The sequence below is a fragment of the Chlorocebus sabaeus genome, chromosome 22 (genome assembly GCF_047675955.1).
Source record: "Chlorocebus sabaeus isolate Y175 chromosome 22, mChlSab1.0.hap1, whole genome shotgun sequence".
NCBI classification, from domain to species: domain Eukaryota; kingdom Metazoa; phylum Chordata; class Mammalia; order Primates; family Cercopithecidae; genus Chlorocebus; species Chlorocebus sabaeus.
The window spans coordinates 14,226,679-14,239,154 of record NC_132925.1 but is presented as its reverse complement, the minus strand read 5'-3'; the positions used below and the strand labels follow the sequence as shown (position 1 = coordinate 14,239,154).

The following is a 12,476-nucleotide window of genomic DNA, read 5'->3' as shown; positions in this document are numbered from 1 at the left end:
CTAATTCTATTTAGTGTATATCTCACCTCCTAGAATGTAAGCTCCTGAGGTCTAACTTGGATTTTTGTTATTTTTATTCCCAAACACATTCCCAGCCCCAGAGCTATGCTTGGCAAACAGTGGATGCTCAAAGAAATATTTGTTGAATTAATGCATGTATTAATGAATAAATCTATAAAAGAGTACATGAAAAAAATTAAATGACTAGTTTTTAAAAAGTACATATTGTTTTACAAATAACCACCATTAATATTTTTTACTTTAGATATCACTAATTCCCTGCTTAAACATTTGTAAATACCAATTTAGCCTATGTGGTTCAGCAAAGTTCTCTCTTCATACATATCCCTGTTAAAAATTTTCCTTTAGATTCAATAAACATGAGAATTGCTTATACAAATCAAATAACTTCTCTAATATATAAAAATTTAAAACTATAAACTTTACCAATAATCATATAATACAGTTTTAACTTTTGCAATCAGAGCTTCCAAATCACCTCATTTAAAAATGTTCATTTACTACTGAAGATCACGGAGAAACTCTACAATTTTTCATCTAACCACGTGAGAGGTTGATTTTTTTTTTTTTAATCCTTAATAGTGAACCATAACAAGGGAAAAGGAACAAGAAGGCAAGGGCAAACATTTAGTTTACTCCAAGTTAAAGAGCAATTTAAACTACTTTCAGTTTGCTATGCCTCACGGCTATAGCACCATCTACTGTTTACTATGCATAAATGCTATGAGGGCTGCTAGTACAAGAGTCCTTTGTCACTCCGTTTTTAAAAAATGTTCTCCCACGTGGACGCAATCATGTAAGCGTATGCCTAATTTGATAACAATCACATGCCCAGTATGGAAATGTAGAAGTGAAAACTGAGAAATCAATGTGGTATTAGAAAATAAACCATTTACATAACTCTGAAACAATAATACTCTTTAAGAAAAAAAGGACAAAAGCAAAACACAAATTATTAAAAGGGAAAAAATTAAAAGATATTTTAGAACCTTGTTAATGGAATATTTCAAAATGCAAAATTCTATAAAAAGTAAACTATCACATAAAACAATGAGTTTATATTTGAATATCTAAGATATCCACTTTTAAGAATTCTATATAGTCTTAGCCCTTTTTCCCTATAGACAGTAGTACAAGGCCTCAGTAAATTAACAACCCCCAGTTAATTACATACATTTTAGTATACTAAAGCATGACTATTTTAGCTTATTCAGTGGTTTGTAACAGGTAAATTTCTTTAGTGGCCAATGCCACCGTCCCTACATTTACAATGCTAACATTACTTACACCAATATAGGTTTTCCTGATATCCTAGGATGTCTTAGCATTTCTGATATAGCCTCTTTTGTCTCTTCCATTCTCTCTTCATCACTGGAATCCACAACGAATATTACCCCATAGGATTCAGCATAGTAATTCTTCCAGATTCCCCGAATTCTTATTCCACCTCCCAAGTCAAAGATGGTGACTTCAAACTTTCCTTGTCTAAGGTTAATTTTTGAAAATCCAACAGTGGGAGCTACATCTTCAGGGTATTCTGTTTCAAATGATACAAAAAAAAAAAAAAAGAAAGAAAATCTTCAGACTTTAATTGATAACATTAAATTTTCAACTAAAATTTTAGCACCAAGTGAAGTATTTAGCATTCACCGACAGAATAAACATTATATGGAAGCACACTGGTCTGAGGACAGGCCGGAATATCAAACTAGAAATTTTACTCCATGCAGATAGGAATCTTTCTTTCTCCTGATACAAAACCCGCACCTAGCATATAATAGGTACTTAATAAGTAGCTGCTGAATTACTAAATGAATAAACTCTCTTGCCTTTAAGGCTATTTACTATCCAAGTTACAAACAATAAAAATGTCAACCTTTCAATACCATAGCTATCCCTAGGGGCTGTTAAAACATCTGTGGAGTTATAAAGAAAACCATGAACACTTAGAGAATAGAAGAGTTTAGAAGAATCAAAGAATGAGAGAAGCTATAAAAATAAGATTGCTCTTTTTTAATTAGCTGAATTAAAGCTATATTTGCAATAAAGAGACATTTAAGGGAGCTTACAACAAAAAGTAGATTTCATTCTTTCTATAGGAACATATTTTGGAGAACATAAAGAAGATACAGGATGTATATGAACTGCCAAGGAGTGATAATGACAATAAGAGATTTAAAAGATACCTGAGAATCTTAAAAGACATCATAGGAGAGACAGAATTTAGGCCTTAAAGCTGTGTAGGATTTAAACAGGCAGAAGAGGAAGGGAAATGACAAAGTAAAGGAATAAGAACAAATTGAACATTGTGCCTGCAGCAAATCCTTAAGATTAGGAATGCAAACAGAAGAGGGTTCTGAAGATAGAGAACAAGGAGCTATTGAAAATATCTGGCAGACCAATGATATAATCAAGGTGACTGAAATAGTGCTTTATTAAGATTAATCTTGCAAAAGTCTCTAGACTGACTGGAAGTGATAGTAATAGCCTCTTTTCAGAGAGGCATGAAAATAAAGGAATAGAAAAGAGAACTCATGAAAGATTAATGCCCTGCTGACTCATGGCTATAGAGAAGAGTTCAAACTTCATATTTTTTTCTTCTATTTTTTCTTCATCACTGGAATCCACTATAAATATTATCCCACAGAAAACACTGTTCAGAGCTGCATGGTCAAAACAATAGCCACAAGCCACATGAGACTTTTTAAATCTAAATTTAAATAAACTAAAATAAAATTAAAAATTCAGTTTCTCAGTTGCATCAGTTACGTTTTAAGTGTTCAAATGCCATATGTGGTGGCTGGGTACAGTGGCTTAGGCCTGAAATCTCAGCACTTTGGCAGGCTGAGGCAGAAGGATCACCTGGGGCCAGGAATTTGAGACCAGTCTGGGTAATATCTAGAGTTAAAAAAAAAAAGCCACATGTGGCTAGTGGTCCATCCTACTGGACAGAGCCAATATAGAACATTTCCATTATTGCAGAAAGTTCTACTGAACAACACTGGTGTTTAGAGGGTCTTATTTCCACATTTAGCAAAACATGTGCTATTACAAAGATTAATTTGAAAGGCATTCGCTAAACTTAGGTGTGACTGAGAAACAGACTTGCAAGACACCAATCTCTTGGTAAGCACCTTGGTGAAGTTTACACAGCACCTGAAGAAAGTTAAAAGCCACTACCAGTCATACTTTTGCTAATACTTTCATTACCTAGAAAGAGAAAAAGGTAAAGTTAGACATATAAGCAGCATGATTTTCCAGAAACAGGATTACACTAGGCATTTAAAAATGTGATCTAAGCCTAACCAGAACTAGTTTGTGTGGATAAAATAGGCAGCTGTCTTTCAGTGTGAATAGAGAGGAACCCTAGGCAATCATCTGTGAAAACAAATCAACTATGCTGAAGTAGGAACAAGGGAACTAACAAGTATCAAACACCTCCTTGGTACCAGGACTTTGTTAGGCATCAAGGGTGCAAAGAGGTATAAGATATGATTGCTGTCCTCAAAGTACAATGTAATATACAGAAGCAGAATATTAATAGGAATAACACAGAATTTGTACGTTCTTAAAGAAAAAAAAAAAAAACTAGAGATGATAGTGTGTAGGAATTCAAGGGAAGGAAGTTGAAAAAGGGAGGGGCAAGTTATGGTCTAGAAAGGCTTTCAGAGAAGAAATGAAATCTTGAAATGAAGACTTCATTGTGAGTGAACACATAAAAGCTACATAATTGTAATGGAGAAGGGAGAACTATATTTTAGGCAGAGGGAGCAATTCAAGTACAGATAAAATGATGGCAATATGCCCAGTAAACCAATTCAGATTAAGGAATTTTTGCAAGGTTATATTGTAGGCAGAGACAGGCCTCAAACAGAGGTCTTCAGGACTCCCAAAGCCTGTTTCTTTTGATATATGGAACACCTTCTATTCTTTCCTCTGGTTCCTACTCAGCATTTGTGTTTCACAACTTAAGACTAAATGTTCAGGTACAACTTTCCCCATAAATCCTTTTCCGATGATTCTTCCTACTTCTACTGTCACCTTTACCTCTATCATAATAATCTGTCCTCTGCTGATCTTCACAATAGCCTATACCTTCCGAACACATGGGACCACGTCTTTGTATCCTTAGCATTCGGCACAAAGTATATAGGGCTCAATACTACACCACCAAACCACTGAGATAACTGAAGCTCCTGTCCCATACATCCATCCTTTGTTTTGCCCTTCCATATATTTATCCATCTATCCTTGTACATATATTTAGGGCCCATTATAGATGAGAAATCATACAAGAACCAGGAACAAAAAGACGCATGGTCCTCAATTCTGAGAATTTCAGTAAAGTACATGTGGTAAGACACCATCTCTAGAAAGTCCAAGATAAAATGCAAATATATAATCAATCAATTTTTGAGCATTTCTTATAAGCTAAGTACTATGTATGGTTTTAGAAATACAAAGATTAATAATATCCATCTTCTGATCTCACAGAGCTCTTAGTCCATTGAGGAAATACACACACACACACACACACACACACACACACACACAAAGACAAATAACTACATATGAAACATATATATATATATATATATAATTTTTTGTTTGTTTTTTTCTCTTCACAAATCACAAATAACTACAATATAATGAAGACAAGGTAATATCCAAAAATGCTAGGGACCAATCTAAACAAAGAATTTTTGCACCAAAAATAACAATAGTTCTCTATTAGGAAACACTATTTGATAGTCAAGAGAATCCTAGATTTTTTTACCTAGGCTCATGACTGCTTGCAAGACTATAATCCCCAACCACTATGCCAGCTAGGGGTGGCCATGAGAGAAGGCTAGCTAGCAATGTGTTGTTAAACATTTGGAGGAGGAGAACCCTGATACATGTATGGTATCTGCCAATTTCCAAAGTATAAATACTTTGACCATGGCCGATTTCAAACTAACAATATGAGGTACCTGAACACAGAGTTGGGAAGAGATATGCATAAAGGGATCTCGCTAGTTCAAATGAGCCAATATGAACAGCAGGTCAGGAACACGACTGCTTCTTGTCAATGATGTGAACCAAAATGATGCAGCAGCTTCTGGTTCAGCTCCTACAGGAAAGGAGGATGGCCTCCCCTTATCCTTTACCTCTTCTTTGTAGCGGAAATGCACATTTTGTAGTGAACTACCTTCAACCATGTGGGTGAGGGAGAACAATGAGGATGGCAAAGCAAATAGAACAGAGAACTGAGTACTAACACAATGGAGCTGACAAACCTGTCCTAGACTACTTTTGCCTAGGCTGTTATGAGAAAGAAATAAACATCTATCTTGTTGAACCACTGTTATTTTAGGTCTCTGTGAGAACAACTGAACCTGTGTCCAACTAATGCAATTACTGACAACCATGAAGAAGAGAAGTTTGATCTAAACAAGTAAAGTTCCAGGAAGGGGTATTACTTTTATATTAAGAAGTTATAGAGAGAAAAAATAGAAAGAATGAAACCTAGTATTTGAAAGCACAACAGGGGGACTACAGTCAATAATTTAATTGAACATTTAAAAACAACTAAAAGAGTAACACAAAGAATAAATGCTTCAGGGAATAGATACCCAATTTTTCATGATGAAATTATTATGTATTGCATGCCTATACAAAAATCTCACGTACCTCGTAATATACACACCTACTATATACTCACAAAATTAAAAATAAAAAAGGAAAAAAAAGCTATCGTGAATAAAAAAATTAGCTAGGCATTGTGGAGCACACCTGTAGTCCAGCTACTCTGGAGGCTAAGGCAGGAGACAGCTTGAGCCCAGGAGTTTGAGATTACATGAGCTACGATCATGCCACTGAACTCCAGCCTGGATGACAAAATGATACCCTGTCTCTTAAAAAACAAAAAAATATGGACAAGGCTCAATGGCTCATGCCTACTATCCCAACACTTTGGGAGGCCAATGCAGGAGGATCCCTCAAGGCCAGGAGTTCAAGACCATCCTGGGCAACATAGTGAGACTCATCTCTACAAAAAATTTTTTAAAAATAAAAAATAAATAAATAAATAGAATATGGATTTTTCAAAAAGCTATTGTAGACACTACAGATAAAAGAAACTGAGGGTTTGGATTTAGCCAATGGCAACACAGTCAGAGAGGAGGTAGCCACATCTGAAAAGAAACTAGCAGACAGCTTTTTCTCAATTTCGCAGAGAAACAACAACAACAAAAAAGAAGGTTGAGAGGAATCAGAAATAAGTAGAAAAGTAGGAGCCGCGGGAGAGATGTTTTAAGAAGACCTAGACGCATGGCCTAAACAATTGGGACACCAAAATGAGCAAAATGCCTTTAGAGAATTTAGAGTCTGAAGAAGTAGAGAGATACACAAACAAAAGGCAATTAAGTAGTGACCAAGTAGGTATCAGTAAGAGGAGGCCAAAAAAGCGGACATGGTCAATTCTACTACTAATCAAGGTAGTAACAGTTGGGGCAGCTGGGGATTAAAAACGACTTGATATAAGAGGGGATTACATGACAAAAATACATCTTTAAAGATCAGTAGATATTCTCTCTAGTTAAAGAAGTGAGAACAACATAAAAATATAAAGGAAAGAGAAGGCTTAAATCTGGGAAGTTTCAAGTAGTTCTATGAAATTAGAGTCCTAAAAAAAACTTCAAAGTAAGAAACTGAAGAGTAAATATGGGATGAAGGACAAAAAGAGAATGAAGGGTGGGGCTCAAAGTTGAAGGCAGTTTTGACATTAAGCATTTTCTAGACTCAGAAAAAGGAACTTATGAATATATGGAGGTGGAATACATAAGAGAAAGGAAAGAGGATGTTCTAAGCACGCCCAGTATACATAACAAATTAGGTAATCTGATTAGCACATTCTAAGATGCCTGCTCCCATGAATGTCAAGCTTTAGAGGAATGGATAAAAGAAGGTTAGAAGAAAGTGTCACGGCCTCCAGGTCAAAACTGGTTTTCCACTTGTTGTTGTACGGCCCATAAGCTAAGAATGTGTTTTACATTTTAAATGACTAAAATAAAAGAAAAACATTTCATAACACAGGAAAATTATATTAAATTCAAATTTCAGTGCCGTAAATAAACTTTCAATGGAGCTTAGCCACGCTCATTTGTATACGGATTGTCTTTTTTTTCCTTTTTTTTTTGAGACAGAGTCTCACTCCGTTGCCCAGGCTGGAGTGCAGTGGCGCGATCCCGGCTCACTCAACCTCTATCTCCCAGGTTCAAGCAATTCTCCTGCCTCAGCCTCAGGAGTAGCTAGGATTACAGGTGTGTGCCACCACACCGAGCTAATTTTGGTATTTTTAGTAGAGATGGGGTTTTGCCATGTTGGCCAGGCTAGTCTTGAACCCCTGTCCTCAGGTGATCCGCCTGGCTCGGCCTCCCAAAATGCTGGGATTATTACAGGTGTGAGCCACCATGCCCAGCCTGTATACAGATTGTCTATGGCTGCTTTCACACTACAGTGTAAAAGTTTTGTAGTTCAGAAGGAAACTGGATGACTGCAAGGTCTAAAATATTTACTATTCAGCTCTTCACAGAAAAAGTTTGCTGACCACTGGTTTAAATGATGGTGAGTGTCCTGTGAAGATATAACGCAGAAGATAGCATAGGCATAGGCTTTAGAAAAATTCATAGACAATAACAGATGATTTACTTCTAATTTACTTAACATTACAGAGTAGCATTTGAGGTGAGAAAATGTTTTTCGCCAAGAGTGACTTTTGCAACCTGTTAATAAATAAATGCCCTTCCACTATTTAGTAAGCACGATGTCTTACTGCAGTCATCAGTTTCCAGAAACAAATACACGTTATGCATTTCTCCCAATTCTTACCCTTTAGATCAGTGGCACCAGGGACCAGTTTTGTGGAAGACAATTTTTCCATGGACTGGAGGGTGGAGGTGGTTTCAGGATGATTCAAGCACATTACATTTATTGTGCACTTTACTTCTATTATAATTACATTGTAATACATACTGAAATAATTATACAACTCACCATAATGTACAATCAGTAGGAGCCCTAAGCTTGTTTTCCTGCAACTAGACAGTCCCAGCTGGGGGGTGACGGGAGGCAGTGACAAATCATTAGGCACTGGATTCTCATAAGGAGCACGTAAATCTCTTGAATGTGCAGTTCACATAGGGTTCACGGTCCTCAGAATCTAATGCCACCACTGATCTGACAGGGGGCAGCACTCGGGCAGTAATGTGAGTGATGGGCAGAGGCTGTAAATACAGACGAAGCTTTGTTCACTGGCCTGCCGCTTACCTCCTGCTTTGTAGGCTGGTTCCTAACAGCCCACAGACCGATATTGGTCCATGGCCCCGGGGTTAGGGACTCCCGTTACATGCCTGACTGGTGATACATTCTAGGTGCCCAACAAAGTCACTAGCATAGATACTGCTATATTGTAGCACAAAGCATTAAATTAAGATTACCTGGCCGGGCTGGGCGTGGTGGCTCATGCCTGTAATCCCAGCACTCTTGGAGGCCAAGGCAGAAGAATAGCTTGAGGCTAGGCATTCCAAACCAGCTTGGGCAACATAGGGAGACCCCATCTCTACCAAAAAAAAACCTAATAAATTAAAAATTAAAAAAAAAAGACTAGCCAGCATTCAATGAGATACACTCAATGAGATGTAGTACGTATGATATATATTCAATATTCAATGAGATGCAGTATGTATGATATAAAGCCATTTAATGATATAGAGGCCTTATCTATAACTTAATTATGAAAATTACTTATATTGAAAAAAAGCATCAAGAAATTCAAAGAGAACTATGCTGGCTAACTATACTTCTACCTCTCTTTCATATAAGCACAGGCATGTGACTAACTTCTAGCCAGGAAAATGTAAGTAGAAGATAGGTATTCTTAAAAGCAGGGCAGCTCACCTTCTTGAATTTTCCTTCCTATTGTCTAGAATACAAATACTATTCCCTCTTAGCAGATCAAAGGCATCAAGGAGTCTCTGCATCTCTGCATGTATTCAAATCTGAAACGTGGTAATAGTCTGGTCCCATTAATCCAGAGCCTATTTGCCATGAGTCACCAGTATACTAAGAATATAAAGTAATGGAGTGCACAGTATCTGTACCAAATTAATAAGGAATAAAGCAACTTAACATAAATATACAATTCAGAATAATTTAATAGAGTTCAGAAAGCACATAAATATTTTCAGCTTACCTCCTTGGATTCCCTTTGCTGTTGCGGTTTTACCAGCATTATCAAGTCCCACCATCAAAAGAGTCACCTTTCTTAAAATAATAGAAATTTAAAAATCACTTTCTTTGTTAATTTAGTATTGAGAAAAATAAATGCAAATTCATTAATTCAATTAACATTTAAGGAGCACCTATTAAGCACAAGAAAATCTGTTGGATGCTAGGGAGTACAATGATGAATAAAATATAGATTCACAAGCAAATTCAAGAAAAATACCTTTAAAGGATCATCCTTTTGTTCTCCAAGCAAATAAAGTAAAACTGTACAATAGATAATCCAAAGGACAGAGAATAAGGGAAAGAAGGAAGATAGGAAGGTGGGGAGACAATCTCTGAGTTATCTATCATGGCTAAAGAATCGATTTCCTAGTTTATTGAAAGCTAACAAATTATCACAAACCTGTTTATCTTATGAAAGTACATAACTGTTTTTAAATATGTAGCATCTTACCAAATATAAATTTATACAAAATAACATGATTATGAAGTGTTAACATTTTGAGAGAAGGTTACTACAATTGTAAAGTTTAAAATATTTCTCATGATACAGCTAAACTCCACAGGAAAAAAACAAAAAACAAAAAAACACCCAGTTCAACTTAAAAACTGAAGAAACATAAGTCCAGATAAATTAAGTAATCTGGTCAAAGGCCACACAATGAATCAGTCACAGACTCAGAACCAGAACCCAATTCACCTAATTCGTAGGGACTTATATGTGGGACAGGTATAAAGGAGCAAACCTATTATACTGGTCCTAGTCCTATTAACTTGGTGATTCCGTTTACCACTATATAGTCATTTCTGTTCTAGGTTGAACTTTGCACAATATAAGAGGTGAGGCAGTTCATTACCACCATGGATTTGGAAATGAAAACTGCCTTGGGAATACACAGAAAAAAAGCCACAGCTTAACACAGCTGCCATATTTAGACCATAGGGTATGACCAATCTCCTATGGAGTATAGTTCTTCTTTAGCAATCATCCCACGGAGGGTTGAAAACAGAATTCAGATGGCTGTAAAGGGTGTGCTTTCATTTCTCTAGGCTTTGCTCTCTTGGATTTAGACTTGTGGGGAAAAAAAAATCAGGTGTACTCGAAGGGGCCATGTAACAAAGAAGACAGAGGTGAGAGTGTGAGGCAGGCTAGTTATGGGTCACAAGCTGAGAAACAACCAACTTAGTCTGGCAAAAGCCACACTGATAATTTATTAAATAAATAATCACGGACCATCTTCTATATACCAGACACCAGTGTTCCAGGTATTTGAGATACACTTGTTTACTACAGCAACCACCACCATAATAAAACAAAAACAGATAAAGAAATTCTTCCTTGTTAAGCTTACATTTTAGTGACAAAAGATAGCCAGTAATAATACGATAAATAATAAAGTGTAGAAGGTGATTAAGTACTATGGGAAAAAAAATAGAGTAGAGCAGGGTACAAGGGATCAAGGCTGGGGGTGGGAGGAGGAGGCAGGTTTACATAGGGCGGTCAAGGCAGACCTCATTCAGAAGGTAAAAATCTGAGCAAGGACTTGAAGGATGGAGTCATGCATATATTCGGGGCAAGAGAGAATAGCTGGTGCAAAGACCCTTAGGTACAGAAATGCAGGAAGGTCCAAGAATCGGCAAGGAAGCCACTGTGATGAAACCAAGTGAGAAAGGAGCAGAATAGGAAGACAGGAAGTCAGAGACACATCAGAGACCAGTTCACGTAAGCCTATATGCCATTGTGAGGATTCTGACTTCTACTATGAGTAAAATGAATTCCATATTAATTTCCTGTGTTATCTAGGAGCTTTTATCTTCTCTAGATGTTTCAACCATCCCATACCTAGCATGGGAAATAAAGAGAAGCTGTGTCTATACTTGACTTAGTGTGAGAATAAGGTAAATCACAATAAGCAGCACTCCAGGGCCCCATTCTCAATTGGCTGGTGGCGAAGCCAGTGGGAATGCCACAAAGACCCACAGCAGATTATAGATTTATGGAGAAGAGGTAGTAGGCAAGGTCCAGGAACCTCTATCCATCTGGAAATGTACCTGCATTATCAACTATGAAAAATACGAATTTACTTCCTAAGGAAGCTGTAAGATATTAAGAATATAATTTTATTATTTTGTTTGAATTCATAATTATTAATTAAATAACTCATAGAACTATCAAATATCAAAGAACAAGATTTAAGTACAAAATAACTTCCAAAACAAAATATAGTAAATGACTATTCAGAGAAGATGGATAACATAGCATTAAAATGAGTAGCTTAGCAAAGCATGGAGGCATATTTCTGTAGTCTCAGCCACTCCAGAGGCTGAGGCAGGAGGACTCCTTGAGCCTGGCAGGTCAAGGCTGTAGTGAGCCATGATTGTGTCACTGTACTGAAGCCTGGGCAACAGAGCAAGACCCTGTCTCAAAAATAAAACAGGCCAGGTGTGGTGGCTCATTCCTGTAATCCCAGCACTATGGGAGGCTAAGGTGGGCAGATCACTTTGAGTTCAGGAGTTCGAGACCAGCCTGAGCAACATGGCGAAGCCCCATCTCTACTAAAAATACAAAGATTAGCTGGGCATGGTGGCATACACCTGTAATCCCAGCTACTCAGAAGGCTGAGGCTGCAGAATCGCTTGAACACAGGAGGCAGAGGTTGCAATGAGCCGAGATCACACCCCTGCACCCCAGTCTGGGCAACAGAGCAAGACTGCATCTCAAAAATAAAACAAAATAATAAAATGAAATAAAACAAGCCAGGTCAGGCCTGGAGGTTCATTCCTGTAATCTCAGCACTTTGGGAGGCCAAGAAGGGCAGATTACTTGAGCTCAAGAGTTCGAGACCAGCCTGGACAACATGGCGAAATCCCATCACTACAAAAAAAAAAAAAAAAAAAAAAAAAACCACAAAAATTAGCCAGGCTCGCAGTACATGCCTGTAGTCCCAGCTACCTGGGAAGCTAAGATGTGAGAATTGCTTAAACCCGGGAGGCAGAGGTTGCAGTGAGACGAGATCGTACCACTTGCACTCCAGCCTGGGCAACAGAGTGAGATGCTGTCTCAAAAAATAAAATAAATAAAATTAAAATAAAATGATAAAATAAATATTTTAGATAATTCAAGTTACTAGAGATACAATGAATTGGACTAAAGTAACGCTAATATTAAAGCTAACTCAATTGTT

The 12,476-nt window shown here is 37.1% G+C and overlaps 1 protein-coding gene across 7 annotated transcripts in view; it reads right to left on the bottom strand.

The window, feature by feature from the left end:
• ARL13B (ARF like GTPase 13B) overlaps nucleotides 1–12,476 on the bottom strand; it is a 71,098-nt gene that overhangs the window by 46,669 nt on the left and 11,953 nt on the right. For 2 of the 7 annotated variants that reach the window (XM_073009667.1, XM_073009666.1), the window contains exons 2-5: nucleotides 9,257–9,327; nucleotides 8,962–9,126; nucleotides 8,502–8,623; nucleotides 1,309–1,558 (exon numbers count right to left, since the gene is read on the bottom strand). The exons of 1 other annotated variant lie outside the window; for it this stretch is intronic. In XM_073009667.1, coding sequence (XP_072865768.1) covers nucleotides 1,309–1,558; nucleotides 8,502–8,623; nucleotides 8,962–9,044 — 455 coding nt within the window. In that variant the 5' untranslated portion in view covers nucleotides 9,045–9,126; nucleotides 9,257–9,327. The remainder of the gene's footprint in view (nucleotides 1–1,308; nucleotides 1,559–8,501; nucleotides 8,624–8,961; nucleotides 9,127–9,256; nucleotides 9,328–12,476) is intronic. 4 more of the 7 variants (XM_038003199.2, XM_038003193.2, XM_038003197.2 and 1 more) reach the window with 3 other exon arrangements.